The sequence below is a fragment of the Hydractinia symbiolongicarpus genome, chromosome 1 (assembly GCF_029227915.1).
Source record: "Hydractinia symbiolongicarpus strain clone_291-10 chromosome 1, HSymV2.1, whole genome shotgun sequence".
NCBI classification, from domain to species: Eukaryota; Metazoa; Cnidaria; class Hydrozoa; order Anthoathecata; family Hydractiniidae; genus Hydractinia; species Hydractinia symbiolongicarpus.
In genome coordinates this window covers 17,636,164-17,658,373 of record NC_079875.1, presented here as the reverse complement: position 1 = coordinate 17,658,373, position 22,210 = coordinate 17,636,164, and the positions used below count along the sequence as shown (strand labels likewise).

At 35.5% G+C, this 22,210-nt stretch overlaps 1 protein-coding gene across 2 annotated transcripts in view; it reads right to left on the bottom strand.

The window, feature by feature from the left end:
• Positions 1–22,210, bottom strand: part of LOC130644231 (laminin subunit alpha-1-like) — a 41,675-nt gene that overhangs the window by 452 nt on the left and 19,013 nt on the right. For both annotated transcript variants that reach the window (XM_057449756.1, XM_057449765.1), the window contains 34 exons: positions 21,787–22,014; positions 21,086–21,192; positions 20,611–20,788; positions 20,136–20,285; positions 19,424–19,575; positions 18,694–18,807; positions 18,199–18,310; positions 17,191–17,387; positions 16,933–17,106; positions 16,327–16,443; positions 15,483–15,696; positions 14,898–15,106; positions 14,058–14,242; positions 13,530–13,668; positions 13,336–13,441; positions 12,946–13,173; positions 12,179–12,421; positions 11,174–11,305; positions 10,185–10,373; positions 9,441–9,757; positions 8,577–8,748; positions 8,377–8,486; positions 7,565–7,953; positions 7,103–7,288; positions 6,832–6,991; positions 4,343–4,498; positions 3,822–3,976; positions 2,940–3,122; positions 2,413–2,640; positions 2,006–2,210; positions 1,402–1,741; positions 967–1,083; positions 836–882; positions 88–325 (listed from right to left, as the gene is read on the bottom strand). In XM_057449756.1, the coding sequence (XP_057305739.1) occupies positions 88–325; positions 836–882; positions 967–1,083; positions 1,402–1,741; positions 2,006–2,210; positions 2,413–2,640; positions 2,940–3,122; positions 3,822–3,976; positions 4,343–4,498; positions 6,832–6,991; positions 7,103–7,288; positions 7,565–7,953; positions 8,377–8,486; positions 8,577–8,748; positions 9,441–9,757; positions 10,185–10,373; positions 11,174–11,305; positions 12,179–12,421; positions 12,946–13,173; positions 13,336–13,441; positions 13,530–13,668; positions 14,058–14,242; positions 14,898–15,106; positions 15,483–15,696; positions 16,327–16,443; positions 16,933–17,106; positions 17,191–17,387; positions 18,199–18,310; positions 18,694–18,807; positions 19,424–19,575; positions 20,136–20,285; positions 20,611–20,788; positions 21,086–21,192; positions 21,787–22,014 (6,177 nt within the window). The remainder of the gene's footprint in view (positions 1–87; positions 326–835; positions 883–966; positions 1,084–1,401; positions 1,742–2,005; positions 2,211–2,412; positions 2,641–2,939; positions 3,123–3,821; positions 3,977–4,342; positions 4,499–6,831; positions 6,992–7,102; positions 7,289–7,564; positions 7,954–8,376; positions 8,487–8,576; positions 8,749–9,440; positions 9,758–10,184; positions 10,374–11,173; positions 11,306–12,178; positions 12,422–12,945; positions 13,174–13,335; positions 13,442–13,529; positions 13,669–14,057; positions 14,243–14,897; positions 15,107–15,482; positions 15,697–16,326; positions 16,444–16,932; positions 17,107–17,190; positions 17,388–18,198; positions 18,311–18,693; positions 18,808–19,423; positions 19,576–20,135; positions 20,286–20,610; positions 20,789–21,085; positions 21,193–21,786; positions 22,015–22,210) is intronic.

The window sequence follows — 22,210 nt, the reverse complement described above, 5'->3', positions numbered from 1 at the left end:
AGGGGTGAGGGGTTTTTAAGCTGAATTTGTCCCAATATATTGAGCATGATTATAGTTCTCGTAAGGGAAAAAAATAATCTACGCTACCTTTGACACCACCAATGTACATAAAACCATTAATTTGTCCACTATTGGTTTCATCCACAACTCCGCCTCCCATGTTTAAAAGAGAATCAACTTTGATCCTCAAACTTCGCGCGGTTTTACTGATTTTTAAGGTGTGCCATCTTTGATCACACAGATAGTAAGATTTGTCTCCTTTTGAGTCTTTCCACACAAATGTTTGACCTGGTTGAAGCATGGAAGGCTTGTAGTGAAAGTTGATCTAAATAAAAAATGACAGAGTTGCTGGGGACAGTTTCTTTGATCAAATAATGTGAACAGTTATCCGAAAAAGTATTAGGCTGTACTTCAAATACCCATCATTCTTCTTTTGCCCGTACCCGCCTGATTTTTTTTAACCAACCCCTCCTCCCCGTGTCTGTGCGGACACAAATTGTCATATTTAGTATTAGTATAGTTTCTGAGTACAAATTTTTTATTCAAAATGCTACTCACGTACATAGATAACAACAACTTGAAAGCTAACAAAATCAACAAGGAATACCAAAAAGGTAAAGAATGTCTGCTCACAGCAGCTAACCCCCTCCTCTTCTAAGTTGCGGATGTCCACACATTACATAAAATGGGTGTGATGAATCACACCTATTTCATGTAATTAGTTATTTGCGACCAAAAATTAATGGTGATTTTGGTTGAGCATGCGTGCTTTTTTCAAGCTGTTAGGTTAGGCAAACATCTAATATCTATACTTAGTAAGACCGACCATACATACCTTTCCATCTTCTAACTCCAACAACATATATGACCCAAATCCACTCCCTACGAAAAACGAATCTCAATCCTTTAAAGACAACATTAAACCATCGTGGACGTAGCATAAACGAAATTGTTTAAAGATCTTACCGACACCCACTCCATTTGGTGTTTGGTTGGAGAATAAATACAGGAGTGTTCCTGAACGTTTATACGTCCTGAATCGAAGCTCGAGAGTAAAATCTGGGTGCAGGATAAAATTGTTGGCTGAAATTAAAAAGTCGGATACAATAACAAGCACAATTCAGTCTGCATGGAACTGAAGTAGTTATCCAATGGAAGCACTAAATGTTGGAATTTGTGTGTTGAATCCCTGATATTGAAAAAACAGCTGCAATCACTAAGCGACCTCTTTGGCATTGGTCTCAGCATGAGTACAGGATTAATGATGGAAACCCCATAACCTAGACTTACTTATTAGCAGCATTAAAGAGAGGGTCTACAACCTAATTACAAGTCCTCGTTAAGCATGGAAAAAAAGACCAAAAAGCGAATATTAAAAAAGAAAATTAACGAAGTGCTCACCGTAATTCACCCACGAATCTTTTCCGTTAAAATAAACACCCGTCTCCGTGTTAGAATAACACGAAGTTGTTCCCGTTTGCGTTCCACCGAGATCAGGTCGTGTAAAATCTATTGCGTACGTTTCGAATCCCGACGATATTTCGAATTTGCGCAGACAACCGTTGAAGCCATACTTTCGTTTCATGAAGTGGTTAGCAACAATGTTGTTAGGTAAGCCTCCAATGTACAGGGGTCGGGTCAAATAAAGCGGTTGTGCAGCTTGATCGTGACGCGAATTTTTGTACTCCATCGTTTCAGGAATTAGGATGGCACCGAATTGATAAATACGGAGCAGATATATCTAAAATGATATCGAGTTCTTTATTTGAAGATAAAGGTAGCCATAAATCACCAGCCTCGTTCCCAGGGCATTTTGCCTTGTGATGAAGTTGATAACGGCGTAATAACGGCTCAGGGGCCACAAGACCCTGTGGACGAGGTTAATGAATAACCTCAAACTGATTGAAAATTCCAGGAGTGGGAAGTACAAAGCATTTAGAACTTCTGAAGGGGACGGAGGAGAGCTAAACGAGGGGAGTTTGATTATAAAGCTTTATTCTCTAACCTTATACCATTTTCCTTCTCCCGCGTAATTCGTCGTATTTCCGGTCTCTATGGTTACCTTGCCTTGGCCATTATGAAATTCATAACGCAAACGCCCATTGATAAGTTCTAGTGACACATACTGCGTCGGGTTTGTGTCGCTGTTGGCGATGTAAAATATGACACCGTCACCAGAAACGGCACGGAAGCTCATCGTTACAACAAAACTGCAAAAATATAACGCAATAAATTAAATTTGTTTATAGATCCAACTTCAGTACACAGGATAATAACCGGTTTCAAATTTCAAAAGTTGTGGCTTTGAGTCAATTATAAAACCACCAAAAACCTTGTTAAATTAAATTCGTTTAAAAGGCCAACTTGATTGCTAAAAATATCAACAAACTTAAGATAATATTTTAAGGCTACCTTGTCTGAAAATACTTCTGCGTTGTACTTGCTGATAATCGATAGCCGATGTAACTTTGAATGCTCGCCCATGGTACTTTTCCGAAACGAACTTGTAAAGGATCTGGAGCGAATATCAGGTCTGGGAACGAAGCAGCACAGGCTGGCGGAGGTCGAGCTTGATTACTCCCAGGCGTTATTCCAGCGTATGACACACCAACATAGCTTCCACTAAAGAAATTCTGTTGCCTATGGAAAAGAGAAATTGGAAATTTGTTGGGTTTTTTTTAAATCACATTGTTTAAGCCGCAAACGCTCCTTTCAGTTTTATTCAAATTAGCATCTTATTCATTGTTGTAAATTTCGCGCCATTTAAATTTTAGTCGGTTACTCTTTGACCTACGCGTTTCACAACGCAGTCTCTTTTCAGCACTTTCTAACTCTTTTCCAGGTTTTCTTCCAACATTACCGACTCATCAAATAATGACAAGAAGACCTGGGAACGAAGTAGCATTTTTTCTCAGTAAGCTGAAAACAAAATGTCTTACATTCTGTTAATCAGGAAGCTTTCAAAATCTATGTGCAGATGTCTTGTAGTGGGCACAGCCATTCCTATTTGCACGCCACTTGATAACCCGCCTATGTACACGTCACCAGTACCGATTGTAGTCAGTGCAACGTTGCCAAACCATCCAGTGTAAACGATTTTTGCGTCGATCTGCAACTGGAAACTAAAAAAAACATTTGCTTCTTAATATCAAAGTAAGAAAACAAAAAAGCTGTCAAAGTGTGTTCAAAGATGTTTGGAAGATTCTGTTTTAATTTTGGTGCAATGCGGTCTGGTATAAGTATAGTTAAATTCTCTCCTTCATCGCCGGCTATTTAAGACTGGTACCGTTCTTTAATGGCTTTAAATTTACTCTACAATTGATGTACACCATCTTCAAATTGTGTTAGTTGAAAACAGGTACTATAGATGACCAATTACTTGGTATTTTTAATTGTTTATTTGGAACACCCCTCCCCTTAATTGGTAGTTTGGCGCACTCCTCCCTTGATTGTCAATTTGGAAACTCCCATTTTATCTATTTATCGAGATGAGCAAAGTATTTTTCGTTAGAAATTTATTTTTTATCTGTTATCAAATTCACAGTGCAAGTAGTCTGCAGAAGAGAAGCAAGAGAGTAGTGTTGCATTGCTATTTACCGTTTAACAAAATAAAACAACCAGTATACTAGCAGTATCCATTTTGTCCACTCTGCAGCCAATGTTAATTTTTATTACATTAATCCCTCCCGTTTAACCACTCACCCTTTCCCAGCGGTACTTAGTACTCTAGGGTACCTCTTATAAAATCACGAAATAGTTCGGTAGTTAGCTTGCTATCTGTCCATCTTTGCAGTGTATAAACAACGTTGGAGAGTACTTACCCTCCTCCTGTGTAAGCAAGGCTCATATTATGCCATTGTCCGTCACTCAACGTAAGATTGGAGGAAACATACGGCGCCATTATGCTGTTGCTGCGTTGAAGCATAACAACCAAGTTTCCAGCTATCAAGCCCATATAGAAATGATGCTGCGATGCCTAAATCAGGTAAGAATAATAACTCTAAGAGAAATTATTTCCCAGAAGCGGGATAATTATCATCTCCACATTATAGCAGGCCCAGAAGACTGCAATTTTCAGTTACCTTCCTTATTTTGTACCCTAGAGTTTTAAAATAAATCTCTTGCGTATCAGGCACATGATTTTTAACCCCCCTTACATGTATGCATCACTATTTCACGTGTGACCATTACTGTTTAGAGCTGGAAACGATCTGCTGTGCGATTTATGACATTAACAAAGCAAAAACACTTAAAAGCTTCCATACAAATTTGGGAATCACGATCCACACGCTCGAAGATAAAAAAAAATTAACGCGGTAAAACAAAGTAGATAAATTCTTACGCTTCCCGTCTTATACATAATCAATCCACTGAGTTGAGATGTCTTGAAACTGATGTATATAGACGAAACAACAACCGATCGGAATGTCTGAATCATCGCGTACGAACCAGTTTTTAACCACCACATGTAACCATAGAAACGGACCCCTTCGACGATCTAAAAAAAGAAACAGGTAAAATCTAAGTATTATTCACTATACTTGTCGTGTTTTCACACTTTTTACGCGTGTTTAGTTGAGACATTCAGAACTAAAAAAGTAACAAGAGAAGTAACGAAACGATAAAATATCGATATGTATAACAATACAGAACGTTACAGATTTACAGCCGTCAAAACGTCGTTTCGACAACACTGGTGCACTGGGTACGAAATTAATAAAATTCCGGGCCAATCATGTTGCGTAACCAAATATGACGTCAAATTGATTTATGTTTAGTAAAAGTTGGTTACAAACTTTATTCTACGTCAATATTCTCAGCAAGTGGTTCGTTTTACAAAAAATATAAATAAAAAAAAGTTAAAATGGATTGCTCGCCAGAATATGTCGAATATATTGAAAGGATACAACTACCGGTAGATACTGCTGATGATGAGCAACTAATGAGACGGAAAAAACGACGATCTCGTCATATGACGATGAAGTATGACAACATGTCGAAGATGATTGCCGATATTGAAGCGGCGAAAGATCTGAGCGGAGGTAATAGTTCTTACGATAAAACCTATCTACATAAATAAGTAGGGACTTTCAGTTCCTTATAGAACAAAAAAAATGAACCTTTAATTCATTACAAAATATATTAAATTGTAGATAAACGTATGGTTAAAGCTGAACAGCCATGGGAAGTACCTAGAGGAGAAGAGGAAGTAAAAGGAAAGCCTTCGGAAGAAGATCAAGATGGTGGTAAAAGCGAAGCTACGGAAAAGGGTGAACACGAGAACATAAAATCTTTCTTGAATAAGAAAAAAACACAGAGTGATCAGTTGGAGGGACAACAAATGCTCGATACAGATGAAGCTGTCAACAACAACAAAGCCAGAAAAGTTTCCTTTTCAGATGAGGTGTCCTATTGCGAGGATTTTACTTTGATAAAAACCAACAAGAGGCAAAAGTTTCACAGTTTCCGCAAAGCTACCATCATCATTGATAAGAAGAAAACCGTTCTTGTGAAGTCCATGAGAAAGCTGATTGAAAAACACAAAACAACAAAGCTGGAGTTACTGGAAGAGAAAGAGGCTGTTGCAGTGAAAATTGCAGAAGTTGAGTTGCTCAAATTGGTTCTTAGTGGAAAGGAAGTCGAGCTGCGGGAGAAAGAGAAGGAGATTTCTTGTATCAAAGCCGGTGTGATTGACATAAAAGTAAGTTTGTAAAATATCTGCTATTCGTAACCTTTTTTTAAATTAGCGAAGATACAAATGGCGCCGTAAAAATCAAACGCTTACGAGGAAGCTTGAAAAAGTTTCAACGATCTTCCCTTGAAGTTTATTTTCATTCTAGATTTTTTGTTAATACACTTCCTCTTTAGACAACTGTCGGTAAATCAATCAAAAAATCAGTTACTAAACTGGATACAGTAGAAAAAAAAATCAGAGTTGATATTGAAAAAATTGAGCGAAGGCTTGCACAACGCTGGCGTTTTGTTGGAAAGAAAAAACTTTTAGCAGAAAAACAAAAGCTTGCTGCTATGCTGGACACAATCTGTGCAACATCGCAGACATTACAGAAAGAAGCTGTCTTTTTGGACACCTCCCGATTTTAAAAACATTTCACACACGTTGTATATTTTGTATATTTGAAAGGGAAGCGGTGGTGGTTGTACATTTGTTTGTAATGTTCAGATGACCACTTCTCTTTTGTCTCAATGAGTACTTAAAAAGCGGTTTGATCTGTCGACTAACTGTCTTGGTCCTCACTGGTAGCTCAGTTGGTAGAGCGTGACATTAAACAGTGTCAAGGTCGTAGGTTCGATTCCTACCCAGTAATTTGACCAAGGCACAAAGCTAACGATCATTCTGCTGCTTCAGTGCTCAAAGTGATAAATGAGAGTGGTTGTCGAATGTATTGTAAACTCGTTATATGTCTGTTCTGTGTCGTGCAGCTACGCTCTTTCCTTTTAAAATCTTGTTTTTTTATTTTGTTAATATATTTTCACATACACATGCTGTTTATTTTGTTGCAGGAATACCCTGTACGTAGTAGCAAAACGGCTGCACTGCTTTAAAAAATCCTGATTACACTAAGTACCAGAAGCTAAGAAAGTTAAATCGTCCGAGTTTTACAACCAGGAGCTTAAAAAAAGTTTTCATTTTGTGTTTCTTACAATCTCTGGTTAAATATACATCAAGCCGATAGAAGGCTTGGCCAACTGAATCCTTTACCAATGACAGGTGACCTGGTGTATTACCCAGAAAGTGCGCTATAAAAATTAAATATACAACCAGACAGAGAGGCAGGCAAAGAAACAAGCAAACAAACAAACAACTTGTACCTGCCCATTTATCATCCCATAATAACTTGTATCTTTTTCCTCGATTAGGTACTGCGACGATAAGAAACTGCGATGGATTAACTTCCCGGTTGTGACATCACTGAAAGACGCATATCGCATATCGCCAGCAAATTTACCGCTGACGGGTGGAGGAACGGGACTATAGATATACAAATAAGAAAACCATAACAAAGATGCACGTCTTAGTTGGAATGTTAAAATAAACATTTATAGGTACTTCCATCTACACAATGCACGAAAAATTACTAACCTGTTGGTTGAAGTCGAGCCGAAGATGATTGCGATTCCTGTGGGTAGGTTAGTCACGCCGATGTAGTTTGTCTTTAACTCAGAAAGCTGCAAATGTGCTGGGTTTAAAGATCGCACACTTAGTGTCGCGTTTACACCACTCCGAGAGATCATGACTCGATACCAGTCCCCGTTGTTGTAAAAATTACTAAACAAAAAAGGTTTGTGGGTTAAGATGTAAATAGCCGTCTAGCTAGATACCCGGTACGACTTTTTTAACACAGTTGTATCTAGCATGTTAATTCTGGTTTTTCATCCAATGCTAACTAATTTTTTTATTTATTAAAATAAAAAATATTGCCCAAGATGGTGCAATATGGATGTCGACATATGCTAAGATAAACATCTCTTTTTACTATTCGATATTAGCTGGCACAACTCAGGCCTAGATTGCATAACTCGGAACAAAAACAAAAAAACTCACTTATTAGTGATAATGGCGATGTTGCTCCCCAAACTTGTGGCAAACTGGAACATGAGTTTTCCGCCGAAAATATACAAGCCGTAAATAAAGCTTCCAGTTTGGCCGGTCACACCAAAAATGACGATATTATCTTTCAGCGTACGAAATTCTAACTGCACTGACGAGAAACTATTACTGACTAAGAATGTGCCAACTCTCTGTCGTATATAGCCGTTCCCAAAGAAAGTCACAGCGGAGCCGTTGCTTGCTGGAGGCAGCCTGAATCGATAATTCGCGTAAATTGTTTGCCCACTGAAGTCGAAACTGTTCCATAAATTGTACGATACTCCATTTAAGTAAAAGTTGTCGTAAACACCGTAAAAACTGCCGTAAGTGCTTGTAAGTTGAGTCTATAGGTTCAGAAGGAAAAAAATCAATTTAAATTGTAGACACATGCCTAATTTTATATATGTTTATATATGTTTTATACATTACGCATGTAAAGACTTATATAGCGTTATATACATCCTCATCATATATACGCCTTTACCATTCAACACAAGTGCCTAGCTTCACCAGTCATTACTTGAGATTGAAGTTCATTCAGTTGTTTTAACTTTAATGAATACATTACAAAAATCATACGACCCTTTGGGTTATCTGTGTACCAGTATCATATATATAACCACAAAGTACGAATGTGAAATTCATAACAACAAAATCAATTAAAAAACAGAGGAATAATATAAAAGTATCTAGAAGAGAAATATCAAATAAACACATGAAAAGGACAAAGACAAAATGAAAAAAAACAAACAAACATGTTTCCCTACCATAAAGCCGCTAGGAAAACCATTTAAATACCATCGGCTGTTCACATCGAAGCTCATGTAACGGACATCACCAACATAGGCTGATTTCATCATGACCATTGAGGAAAAACCTGAATGCAACATATTTACAACATAAGTTTTTCAGCAAGATAACCAGAATAACGCGAAACTAAAGTAAAATAAAACAAAAAACCACACACCTGTGCTGTCACGAAGAATAAAAAACGCCTCGATTCCCGATCTGGTCACGTGGACAGTATACCATCGACCAATGGCAAGCTGCATTGAGTTTTTACCGATAACGTCACCATATCCAAGATTGTAAACAAAATACATGTAACCGTTTTTCATGTACAAACCCATAGTGCCAGTCTAAATGTAAACACAGCATAATCGCTTATAGGCCATGTTACACATAGAAAACATTGCAAAAGCTGTTATAGTAAATTCGAGCTACAATCTTGGTCAAATACATTGAGAGAAGACAGCTAATTTTGAATTTTGTCGCCACAAAGTAATTGCGTTGGCTATTTCTATATTAAATTCACGCATCTTGAACTTGCTAAAGTTTACTTGTTTATGTTTAGAGTGGACTTAGCCATCAGTTTAAGTCGGAACGTTTATGTTGTGCTAATTGTTGTTGACGTCAGCATGACCGTTTACCGTTAATTTCTATGCTTTCGTGATTCCTGACATTATTTCGTTGCGCGGACGTGCTGGAGAGTGCCACTAAATAATTTTCAACGATCTTCACCTGGTTTACGCGCTGGTAAAATATATGTCGCTTTTTTTCACATTCGTAAATTAACAAAAACTGTCTCTGCCTCAAACGTCTTGGCCAAGATAAGCCTGGAAACTCATTACTTAAATTTAATAAATATACAGTATACTCTCCACATAACGAATCTTCAATATAACGTTTTTACTATACGAACCCACATTTATTTCCCATGCTTCAGAAACCCTTATAAAACCTTCTGATACGAAAACATAAGCTTTTATATTGAGAGGTTCCCTTTTATGGGATGCAATAAATAAAATAAAAATTACTCATTCGTACTCACCATTAGATTTGTATTTGAGAACAAATACCACAGAATACCGTTCAAACTTTTCACTAGCACATCAAACTGCACGACTGTGAACATCATACGTGTAAGGGTAGTGACCCCACGTAGTGAGAAGGTGGACTGCGCACGCTGTTTGTATTCGATGGTGAACGGCATCTGAGAAGCGATTGATTGCAGTTGTGATAGCTTCGAATTCATTTCTGACTGTTTGTTCTCTATGTTTTGGTTAATGATGGCGAAGGAGGCTTGCATGTTGACGGCTTGGAGCAGGTTGCTTTGCTGGCTCTGTACCTTTGTTTCGGCTTGTGTGACTAGTTGGAGGAACGAAAAAGGAAGATGTTGTGTTAAAAAAGGGTAATGTGGATACACCTATACTAAAATTCACCAAGAGCACAAAAATGCACGAACTTCAGGATGCGCGAGAGAGAAAAAGAAAATGTATAAATCATTCATTATTAAAAAAATAGCTTAAAAAGACTTACTTACTCAAAACATGTGAGGTCAAAATTAATTATGGATTTATTTTCAATTAGGAAAAATTAATGTTCTGTTTGGCCATTTCTCTTTTAGTTAAAAACGAGATCTTAATGTAAGTTAGTCATTTCCTATTTTTTTTTCATTACCTTCAAATTAGCTAATTAGCTAAGAAAATCTTCGGTACTAATCCTTACAAAACACAGATTTGCTTGGCTTACATAAAAATCGCGCAACATGATTGGCTGACTATTTCAAACTTACCAACTGTCTGTCCCGCGTTCAGTGTGCTGGTAATGTTGGCTGAAGATGACACGAGGTAGTTGTATTTCGAAGTCAAATCATTCACGTTGTTGAGAAGATTTTGCGTTTCTCGTAACACTTGCGACGCTGACGAAACAGCTTGCGAGATGACGACATTTGCGGCTTCCAAAGCTGCTTGGACGACTGAAGCTACATGAAGGAGATGTGAAACGTTAGACTCGGGACTGAACGTGCTAGAAGGTTTAATGTTTACTTGCACACTCTACCGCCGGGCTCGAAATGTAATGTTTGTCTAGGTTATGCTATCAAAATTGCAACTGTTACAGCGGAAAAGCGCATGCGAAAACGAGCAACTTTTTCGATTGCGTTGTTATCGCACAACTGGTTTCGACAACTTTTGTCGCGTTACTTTCCCTATAATGTCTAAGCAGATGAGCTAAAAAATGATACTCAAAAACGAAAATTTATTCAACAAGCTTTTATAGAGGGATTTAAATCTAAAAACGGATAAAACAACAACAAAACGGGATTCTAACACTGAAAAGACTCGGTTTCTAATGTACAATACGGAAATACAAACAGGACTTAATCCTATACAGGCCGGGCTTTTTGTCAGCTCTGAAAAGCCCTTCTCGTCTTCGAAAAGGACGAAGGAGACATCGTATTATAAAGATTGGCACAAATATTTGTTAGCACATTGGAGAAAAATTTAAATAAAAAATTGGGTTACGTCATGAAGTCCAAGATGACGTCAAAAATATATAATATATTTTCGAACCTGAAAAAGGCTAAAACGGTGGAACATAAAGAGGTTAAAAAATGACTTTAGAAATGTTGGTAAGGATATGTGAAGTAAAAGAAAATTATCTGTTTTTTTCCTGACTACCTGCTAACCGATGAATCACCATGGAAACAGACGTCATAACAAAATTTTTAACAGGCCTGAAGACGTATCCACGGAAAAATAACTGGTTCGGTAAATAACTTACCCGTTGACGATTCCTGCAGAAGAGTAGCAACGCTGACTTTTAAAACAGGGAACAGACGATTGATTTCGTTCCACTGAGGGAGAGCAGCATGGAAGGTTGTGTTGGCTGTATATAGAAGTTGTTGCAGCGTCGCTAGGAATAAAAAACACACCTAAATCAAGCTAAGGAATAGAAAACTTATCCAAATTAAGCGTGTGTTGAAGACCAACTAAATTTAATTCGATAGCCATTTTTTTATAGGCACCACGAGGCACGAATCAATGTTTAAACAACAGCCAGCTTGAAGTGGTCGAATATAAATAAGTGCAAAAACAAGAATTAGAAAAACACAACACCTTAGTACAAAACGACATGAAGATCATACGACAAATATGATGAAAACTAAACCTTGTTTTGATTGATACAATAATCTAACTTAGCAAGCAAACACTTGATCGTTTCAAGTAAAAAGCCAGCAAAAGAACAAGTGACAAGAGAATTTTTATATAGCTTATACAAACGAAATCTTCTTATGATGGGCACTTCTATACAACCAAAACGGACCCTTTTTTCAGGAACAGATGAAGTGACAGTCACACTCCCATAACAAAACCTCTATGTAGCGGACACCTTTGTTTGGAACTTCATTTTGGGTCCATGTAAAGGCGGTCTTAATTTAGTATAGTACGCTATTTTTATTTTTATGTTAAAGGCTCTACAATCGAGGACTAATAAATTCACGGATTACCTCCGCATTCTTCTTGTTTTCCCAGCATTCTTGATAAGGGAGGGCCCTTATCAAGGATGCTGGGAAAACAGATGGGAGAGGGAGCCTGGACTTGCACTTCCTTGGCAAATGTTTTGAATTTACAACATTGAGACCGTGGAAGGGGAGTGATGAAGTTAAAATTTACTTGAATTTCTGAATTGACTCACGAAGGTTTATCTTATAAGAAAATAGGTATAATTGAATTTAGTATACAGGCACAGAAAATCAAGCCAACCCCACAATTCGAATCTACATACACTTTAGCTGGACTGTGCGTCGCAGTTCCGATGCTCCTGCACCTTCTAGTTTCGCCACTTGTGCAATCCAAGGAACAATATCACCAGTTTGTCTTCGATAACCCAAAAGTATATATGAGCCTCGATGTCCACTAAAGAAAGGTGCTTGCCCTCCCAGTTCTAACAGACGGCTCATGATATTGTTGCGGTACTGTGTAGCTATGCTGCCAGATCCCTGTTTGACAATAATAACTACCTTTCCAGCTAAAACATAAAAAAATGATCATCGAAAGCTATGATACTATTTAAACTTATCCTAGATTTTGGATTATCGTGAAAACGGGGACACCCCACCCCCTCTCAAGACTTTTCCGTCATCTTTTTAATGCTTACAATGTTGCGCATATCCTGTTCGTTTGAATTACTGAAACCTTTCTTTATCCTGTTAGGCAGCAGTGGCTTAGTCGAGCAGCATTGTGCTCAGGAACTGAGGCTTTTCTGGTTAAGTCCTGCTCGTGGGGGTTGTAAATGATAGGTCTCCCGGAAGTACTGCTGATAATATTTTTTAGGGGATTTTTAGGTGAAAACGTTGGTTGGTTGAGCGGATTTCACTATAATTAAGACTGACAAAAAGTAGCCCCCTCCTTTTTGTGGCCTGTGCAGTGCAGTGTGACTTCATAATTCAGTGGTTATGGCCTTAAGAGTCGTTAGGGATGTAAAAACGAATCTTTAAAACAAATTTGATGCAAAAGTTCATAAAATTGTGTAAGATTAAAACAATCTATTACTTTGTATTTGTTGCAGGAATCTATCATACATCACAGCAGCAGTGGGATTGATATCAGTGCGAAAGTTTTGAACTTGCTCGACAGCACCCGTTCTGTAATTGACCAACAATACACTGTGGCCATTGAGATGTGGATGGTAATCAATGCCATTGATTTGAATTATTGATCTTGGAGGTGACTGCACGCCAGCACTGCCAAGAGTTTCAGATTGCAGGAGAAGGTTCAAAGCTAAATGATACCCATTAACATTATTATAGATCAGTAAACAAACCAAAAAAAGAGAGCAGAAAATAACAACAACACAACAATATCAAAGACAATAAAGCAATAAATAAATAAATAAATAAAAAAATAAAGAACGAACAACCGAACGAATAAACAAGAGCTTACATCCATAAGTTACATTTCGTTGTTTCGTTTGTGCTAAAAACTGTTGAGCTGTAAGTAGTTCAGCATTTGCTTGAGAAGTAAACGAGGTGACAGATATACCATTGAGCTGAAACAATGTCATTTAACTATCAATATTGCGTTCCAAGACTAACTACACTCTTTCATTAGACAAGTATCAGAGTATAACCACTTACAATCTTTGTAATGGATTGTACGGATGTATTAGCCGCCACAGCAGCCTCGAGCGAGGAATTGATCAGTCTGTATATTTCATTATATGTGTTGACTGCGTTCACAGCTTTGGCAGCATATTGTTTTGCCTTGTCAAACTCACTAAAACAAAAACTTAAATTATTACCTTTTTAAGGAATAGCCTGTGGAAAATTACAATTGGTTATTTCGGAATTCATTTTCAGAGCAACTTTCAATTTTTCTATCACTAATTAATTCCTAAGGGTTTGGTGTCTTTTAAATGCTGCAGTGATCTGACGTTGGTATAAAATCTAGAATCCTTCTAATAGTATTCCCTTTACAATAGTATTAGATACGGATGGACCTATCCTATAAGGGCGATCAAAAGTATTCCTTCTTCCAACTACCTGCTATTGTCATTGATTTCTTCGTCAACCAACCAATGCTAGCGACTTATTCATCCATTTTAGACAGAAACATGCTCATTAGTAAACACAGAAAGGTAAATTTTAAAACCAACAAACTCTAACCTGGTCAGCAGTTGAGCCTGTGTTTGCAAGCTGTTAGCGTGCGACTTAGCAGTAGCATGTACTGTATTGACTTCAGTCAGTAAAGATTCCACAACATTTATTTGTTGACGCAACATGTTTTGAAGGTCGAGCAAACCATTTTCGCCAGCACCAGGATAACTTGAAGACCATCTCTCAGTGTAATGCTAAAAAAGTAAATCAAAAAAGTAAATTAAATTAATATTAAAGAAATAATAAACAGAGTGTTACATCATAAAAAACTAGTCGTTAGCCCGTGGAAAAATCCATGGGTTCGCCCATCCTTTATATTTACCCGTCGCAACAAAGTGGATAAAATATATCGCATTTGATATTCGTGCTTCCGTAGCACGTTCTTCTAACTCAGCGGGGGGTCCGCGCAGAGACAGACAGACGGAATACGGCTATTATTAAAGAGATATAATAATATATATTCATATTTATTTGCAATTCTTTAATCTTTTGGGAAGGAAAGGACAAGTTAAATTTACAGCCAACATGATCTTTTGTGAATTACCCTAAACTAAAAACACATTTACCATTGGAAAGAGCCAACTAGAACAGTTTTCACGAACTGTACCTACTTTCAGAAGACACTTGCTACTAGAGGTATCTACATCATAATTCTTTAGGATAATGGTAACAACATCACATTAAAATGACAACGATAACTACGCAGAAGAAGGGACATATTTAGTTGCTCGCTAAATACGGTTCCTAAAGAGTTTCGGTTTTCGGTTTGTTTACTTTCTTAGCCCAAAATGTTTAAAGCTTGAAAAGGTATAAACAAAATGGCAGACAATAAAATGAAAGTTCTTTCACTTGTGCAGTCAGCGTGTACGTGTTTTGCATGTCTTTAATTGGCATGATGTCAGCCAGATTGATGACAACCTCACCCATGAAATCATCAGAATTATCTGCATCGTAATCGTAAAGGGAAATAATAAGCTTGGTAACTTGAATTTGTTCTGGCGTGATAAAAAATGTGTACGTTCCGCCAATTGGCCAGTCCCAAGTTGGATCCAATGTAGCTAAAACGTATCGTATTATTATATAAAAGTTTTGCAAACATTTGGAAAAATGCAGAGAAATTAAAACAGAATGTAAAACAGCAATTGTAAAAAAAGATTTCTATGACACATTCAACAATAATTCTCCTTGAAATTTTCCCTGACATTTTGGACCAATAAATGCAAAGAATTTTTTGCAGGAAGACAACCAGGCAGGAAATACTAGGACATTATGGTATTTCCATCGACCCTTCTTCGCAGTGTTAAAACTTCTTTAATGCTACATTGACCAATACTAAGAATCAACTGTAACAACACAGGGGTTAACAAAAAAAATAAATCGAAAATAAAATTTTGCACAAAAAATATATATAACAAGCTGGAAAAACATTCAAACCTGTTTTAGGTGCTGATTCCAAAGGCCCTTGATTAAACCATCTCGGAAATATTGAAAGTTTAAAATATGGGTCCGATTTTAATGATGGATAATCACGAGGAACAAGATGGTAGCCCCGTAAAACATTCACTCGTACAATGCTATTTTGCGGAACATATGGTAAAAACATGACTTCGATACCACCAGTAATAGTCTGGGTGTGCATACGAATTTGCTAAAGATAAAAAACAAGATATTATAAAAAAGAGGTTATCAAATAATTACAAGACGCAGGCACTAGACAAGGAAAACAATGTTTCTATAACTTAATTTGCCTATTTTTACCTGCTTCATTAAATTGATAACATGGCACAGGGTAGTATAAAGATAGCTTTTAATGTAAACAAATATAAATTTAGTCTCCGACAGAATTTATATTGAAGGAGATTTCAAAATTTTTTTAGGAGAAAACAAACCTAACCTAACACTTAAAATACACATTGGTTGATCTTTTTTTTAACATGTAGCAATAAAAAAAACTGCTTTAAAAAAAGGAATACCAGAATAGACATTTGAAAACTTTTTAGGAGTAGTCAATATTTTGTGTCCAAATTAGAGATTATTTAGAATATTTTAAGAAGGTCTCAATATAAGGTTTTGTCACTCTATAAAAATGCAAGTCAAACAAACTTATCAATACAAAAACTAAAAAGATACAATGAGCTGTTGAATATAAGTCAGCTCCTTAGAAGGACAAAACTGAGGTTGGATATAAAATCAACATTTTATATCCAAACAATTTCATCTAGACGATTTTGACAACGAGGTTCGAACCAAATATAACTGATACTTTGAAAATACATACCTCATAAACTCCCTGTGTCTGTTTGTAAAACGTATCAGTTTGTGCCAATAATGTTCGAATGATGTTCTGTTCATCTTCAGTTGCCATTATAAACTGTCTTTGCGAATCAATATAACTCTAAAAGAAAATTGCCAATATGTATTACAGTTCATTTCACAATGAAATATTTGGTTAACATACATCAAGAAATTATTCATATGCAAAAAATAAAATTCCTAACAGAACAGTCTAGGTCCAGTGTCTTAAGAAGCAATTTCCTTTTAGGGGGACTTCAATATAGTGTCTTCTCGAGGACAAATTAGTTTTGCACGTGAGAAATGTTTTGAAAATTAGCACCTCTAGATTGCTGGAAAACGCATGGAAATCTGACAAAGTATGTCAAGTAAAAAACCCGGCTAGATGTTCTTTCGTTTTTTACATCAAGATAATATGGCTTCTTAAAAGACTTTTGACATTCTTCATATACCGTAATGCATAGGACTGTCAGGACACATCACATGTATATACTACTTTACATGGCATGGTTTATGCCAAGGTCCAAACTACACACACTGGAACACGAAGAAAAGTAAAAACAAACTTATACAAGCAGAGAAATACACATACCTTTGTTTGATTCAATAAGCTCTCCACTTCTTTTCCTGTCGCATACACAGTTTGAACATTTTGCAAGAATGCTGCACGCGATGATGCCCATTGTTGTTCTTTGTTTTTAAAATATTCTTCACTTTGATCCATCGCTTTTGAATATGCGACAGATAACGTTTGTTGATACGTGACCTGAAATATTCATGAACAATAAAAACATCAAATATATACTTCTATCTGTTTCCAACTCTCAGGAACCTTTTAACCAAAAATTACCTGCTTTCCAATATTAGTTATGTTACCAAGAACTCGATTGGACAGCGCTAAATCTAAATCGATCTGTCTCTCGTAAGTATCAAAATCAAATGTTGGAGAATTTTGAACATATGAATATGCCATACTGACAACTTTTGATGCTAATGAGTTTAAATTCACAAGTTGTGAAAACGTTGTTGATGCAAATGTGTTTGATTCTAAAAGAAGAATGTTAACATGTTGGAATGAAAAGTTTTTGAAATGAAAAGACTAAAACTTCCAGTAGTTATATGGGTTCCAATTGTGTTGCTTAATAAGAGAATTTCTGGATTGAAAATGATATTTATTTTATGTTTTAAAAGATAAGAAGTTGTTTATAAAGTCCCTTTTTTCATTTTCAAGTTATTGAAGATTTAAATATTTAACTTTGAAAACTTATGATGTCATAATTAAGTTTTTAAAAAAATGCTGGCATTACATTTTTCTACTTATAATATGGATAAAATCACTCTGGGATTTTAAATTTTTGCATTGTCAAGATATCATTGAGAGCATTAGTCCACATTGCTTAAAAGTTTTGATATTTTTGAAGTTTGCAAGATATTCTAAGCATTAATTTATATTTAGAGAGAATCTTCAAAGCTAAATATCTTACGAACAAGAAAAGATTTTAAAAAAAAAATATGGAAGACTTGATAAACGACTTTTTATTCCTTATAACAAGCAAATATATATTTTTCAATGCAGGATTTATTTAACAAAACTTTTGAAGGAAAACAACAAAAAAGAAACTTAGAAAAAGTGACAAATAAAAAAAATATTTTCTACCCTAGCTAAAAACTTTTAACAGAAATTTCCAAAACAACAGAAAACACATCGACTGTTCTTTCAAGGAAATGCGGTTAATACATTTGCAGTGAACAATATAATGCTAAGCTATGCTATACTGTGGAGAAAATATTTCATGTACAGAATGCTTTATTTAATTAAACGTTAAACGCAGTAAGAATAAACAAGAAATATCTGCACCTTGACTAGTTTGCGAAGCTTTTAGAGCTGCGTCATATATCAATAACATCTTTGCACCACCAGCATTCGCGACACCAGTCAATTGACTAGCTTGCATGGTAACAATGTTTATCTGATACATGAAACAAAACACTCTCAGATAATACAAATCTGTGCATGTAAAAGGGTTCATGTATGTAATTTAATTATAAGAAACCGTTAAAATATATTTTTTGTACTCCCCATGTAAGTTAAGGCACATAAAGAACAATATGAGAGTTCAGCTGATTGAACTATGAAATTTGAAAAAACTTCTGACATCTTTTGGACAGTTAAGGAATTAATTCCCAGTTTTTTTCTGTCTACTTTACAAATAAATTATTGAACTACAGTGGAGAAGACTAACATTTAAATAGTAGATAAGATTGATCGGTAAATATATTGAACATCAATCAAAAGTATGCAAAAATAAAAAGCTACTCTTGGCAATTTCAAATTTCAGTGTAGTATACTAACCTGGTTTATTAAACTTGTCAAACGTGCATTCCATGGAATCAAATAATTGTCTTGCAAGCGCTTATAATCTTTTCGTCCTTGTGCCACACGAAATTGAAACAATGCTGCATTTAACTAAAAAGATGGCGGATGTGTTATCCATAATCGTTGGTTAAATAGGTTACTTAAAATGAAAATTAACGCTAAAACAAAAAGAAACTGGTATAAATATATATATGAAATTAATTGGCTTATGCAGTGACAGTTCATCTAAAAATAATAAAATTAGAACAACAGATATTCAGAAGCAAAAAATGCTTTGTCATTCTGTGTGTTGCAGACCTGTTCTTCATTTGACTTATTATACAGGTCACAAGGATAATTTTTTTGCTCCTGCCTTCCTATTGAATGGCCAAATCCATTACAATGTTCAGTTCACTAAAGCCAATCTTTCCATTCATTATTTTACATGATATATATACACTAAATTTAATGTATAATTTCATGTATACTGAAGCTTTGCAGTAATGTGAAATATGTAAAACATTTTTATTTATTGAAAAAGCCAATCAACCTTTATACTTCACTAATTCAGATTTTCTATCTAATATTTCCTATGAGCACAAATCCATTATCAGTAAGGAGCAACTTACGTGATAGCTTTGCGATAGATACAAGTTAAGTTGCTTAACCAACATATAATTTTTCACAAAGAAAACATATAACAGCTTAACAAATTAAGGGAACTAACTTCAGCTTGTTGCAACCGTCCTTGAGTTGATACCAACTCAGCTTGAAGGTTCGATAAATTCTTTGTTAAATTCAAGTCCTGTTTTACGTTTTTTAACTTTATTGCAACTTCATCAGCATGTGACTGTAATTTCCTTGTGCAAAGTGGACATTCTAAAAAGGAATTTAGAACTTCATTTACGTAGTACTACACCAACCACAGCTTTTGGCATGAATCAAATTGACGATATCAATAAGGGATTTCCTGCATGACTTATAGAATTTAAGGATGCATTGTTCAAGACTGAATTTACAAAAGACCTAATATAAGGATTTGATCATCTAAAGCAGCAATGTGTCATATGGAGTTTAAGGATGCATTGTTCAAGACTGAATTTACAAAAGACCTAATCTAAGGATTTGATTATCTAAAGCAGCAATGTATACATAAAATCAAGCGCTACATATAACTCTATTTGCATTTTGGAATAAACAACAGTATATTTAAATGTGATTGACAGGATGCCACTGAATTCCATTTGCTCCCAATAATTGGGATTTTCAGTACTGCGGAAAAATTAATTTGCTGCTCTTCAACACTTAAATCAATAAAATATAAGACAAATGCTACTACTAATTCACTCTAGTTGTTTGTATCAGCAACATTGATGGTAATATGTTATTTCTTCCCCATTAAATACCCTGCATATACTGACAATAATAATTAAACTTACGTTTACACCCATTGATGCCAAACTCAGCATACTGCTTCATGCACGCATCGCAAGCTCTTCCCATTACCCCACTTTTGCAATCACACTGTCCAAATTCATCATTAATGCACTGAGTGTTTAGCACTGTTCCAGTGGAGTTACAATTACATGCTGCAAAATAAAAACACAGCTCATGATACCAGGGTTAAAGTTAATTCTTCATGTCTGTAGAAGTTACAACGTAAAGTGAAAATATTGACATATTTGTTAATCCATGACTTGTGCAAATGATTGAACTTAAATGTTATTTGATTTTGATTTTTATTAAACACCTTTAGCTTGTGTTATAGTTGAGAAGTAAACTTTATTTCTGCGTTTATTTTTTAAATTTTTAGTTCAGTAATATTTTTTGTGAAAATTAGAAACAAAACATTTACTTATTCATTTTGAATTTTCCAAGATTCTACGAAATAAAAAGAGAATTTTGATTACATACTTTGACATGACTTTGAAGGTAAACCATAAAATCCTTGCTTGCACTTGTCACACTTCAAACCTTCGGCCGATATGAAACAAGAACATTGACCCGTCTCGGCACATTGTGTATTCATTGAGCCTTTCAAGTTACAATTACATGGGGTACAACCGGCTATACTTAAACCAAAGTAATTTGTCTAAGAATAAATGAAACAGGTGTTAAACAAGAGAAAACAGCCAATATGTATGAAAATCAAACCTCTGAGCTTTCTAAATGAAGGCATTGTATTTTATCAAAAAGGAAATTAGGTCATTTTTAAATAACTACATAAACTTTATGAGACAACTGACTACGAGGGATGCAAAGAAGGTATGATAACCTTAACAAAATTCAACTCTTTTTTACATTTTCTAATTCGTGTGACACCATACATAAAAATTAAATAACAAATGTATGTCCTTCACCCATCAAGAAAGGGAATAATGAAACATACAGCACATTTGTCGCATTTGGTGTTGACAACGCCTGGTCGACAAGGACACTGTCCTGTGACTAAATCACATGATTGATTGTAAGAGCCCAGTACATGGCAATCACAGGCTAAAAATAAAACATTCAAGCAATATATATATCACAATAGTTTTCTTTTCTTTTATTTATTTTCATTATTTATTTACATTTTTGTTTTTGAAGTTTAATCATACTGTAAAATTTAGAAATTTAAACGACAAGATAAGCTGCATGAATTGAAGTACAGTCAATGACATTGAGTTTTAAACGGCTAATCCTTATAATATCATGGTTGTACAGAAAATAAAACCATCTATATTTGAAAGTTAGTTTGTTTGTTTTATTATCGCATTTAAAATTTCACCAGCAACACTACTGTTTTGCTTAAACAAAACACTCTCTTGTCAATAAATGTTGATTTACCCAGTGCCCTTCAGTGGCCAGGTTTGGCCATCAACAGGACAACTAAACAAGTCAAAAACCTTGTCTCAAAGCCAATAGAACTTCCACAACTGGTAAAGCAGGGAAGAAATAGAAAATTGAATTCTTTGTAAAATATCTTTATATCCACTGCATACCGGATTTTTGTTGGAAGATATAAAATCACGATGAACAAACTTTCAATTATATATAGCCTAAATATTAAAGAGATATGTGGTTACTACTGAAGGATATTTTACTTACATCTACATTGGCCTTGTAAAACATCTCCAAAGAATCCAGGTTTGCACAATTCGCAATGATCTCCAAATGTGTTTGATTGGCAATCCAAGCATTTTCCATTCCGTTCACACTTGACACTGTTACCATTGCAGGCACAGGCATCACAAACCCTTCCCTGTGTGTTGATGGGACAATTGCAAGCACCAGTGTTTGGATTACAAATTGGGTCAGGCCCTTGGCAGCCACAAGCTGGAAAAGAAAAGTTTTTATTTACAAGTTTCTAAATTGGAGCTGCAAATTTTACAGAATAATATCCAAGTAGACAACAATACATGCCCTGTATGCTAAGAATGTACTATTTACTCAATTTATGTATTTACTAGACATTCAGTCCCCAATGGCATTGATTGAAATAAATTCAACTACAACACATGAAGCCACCATA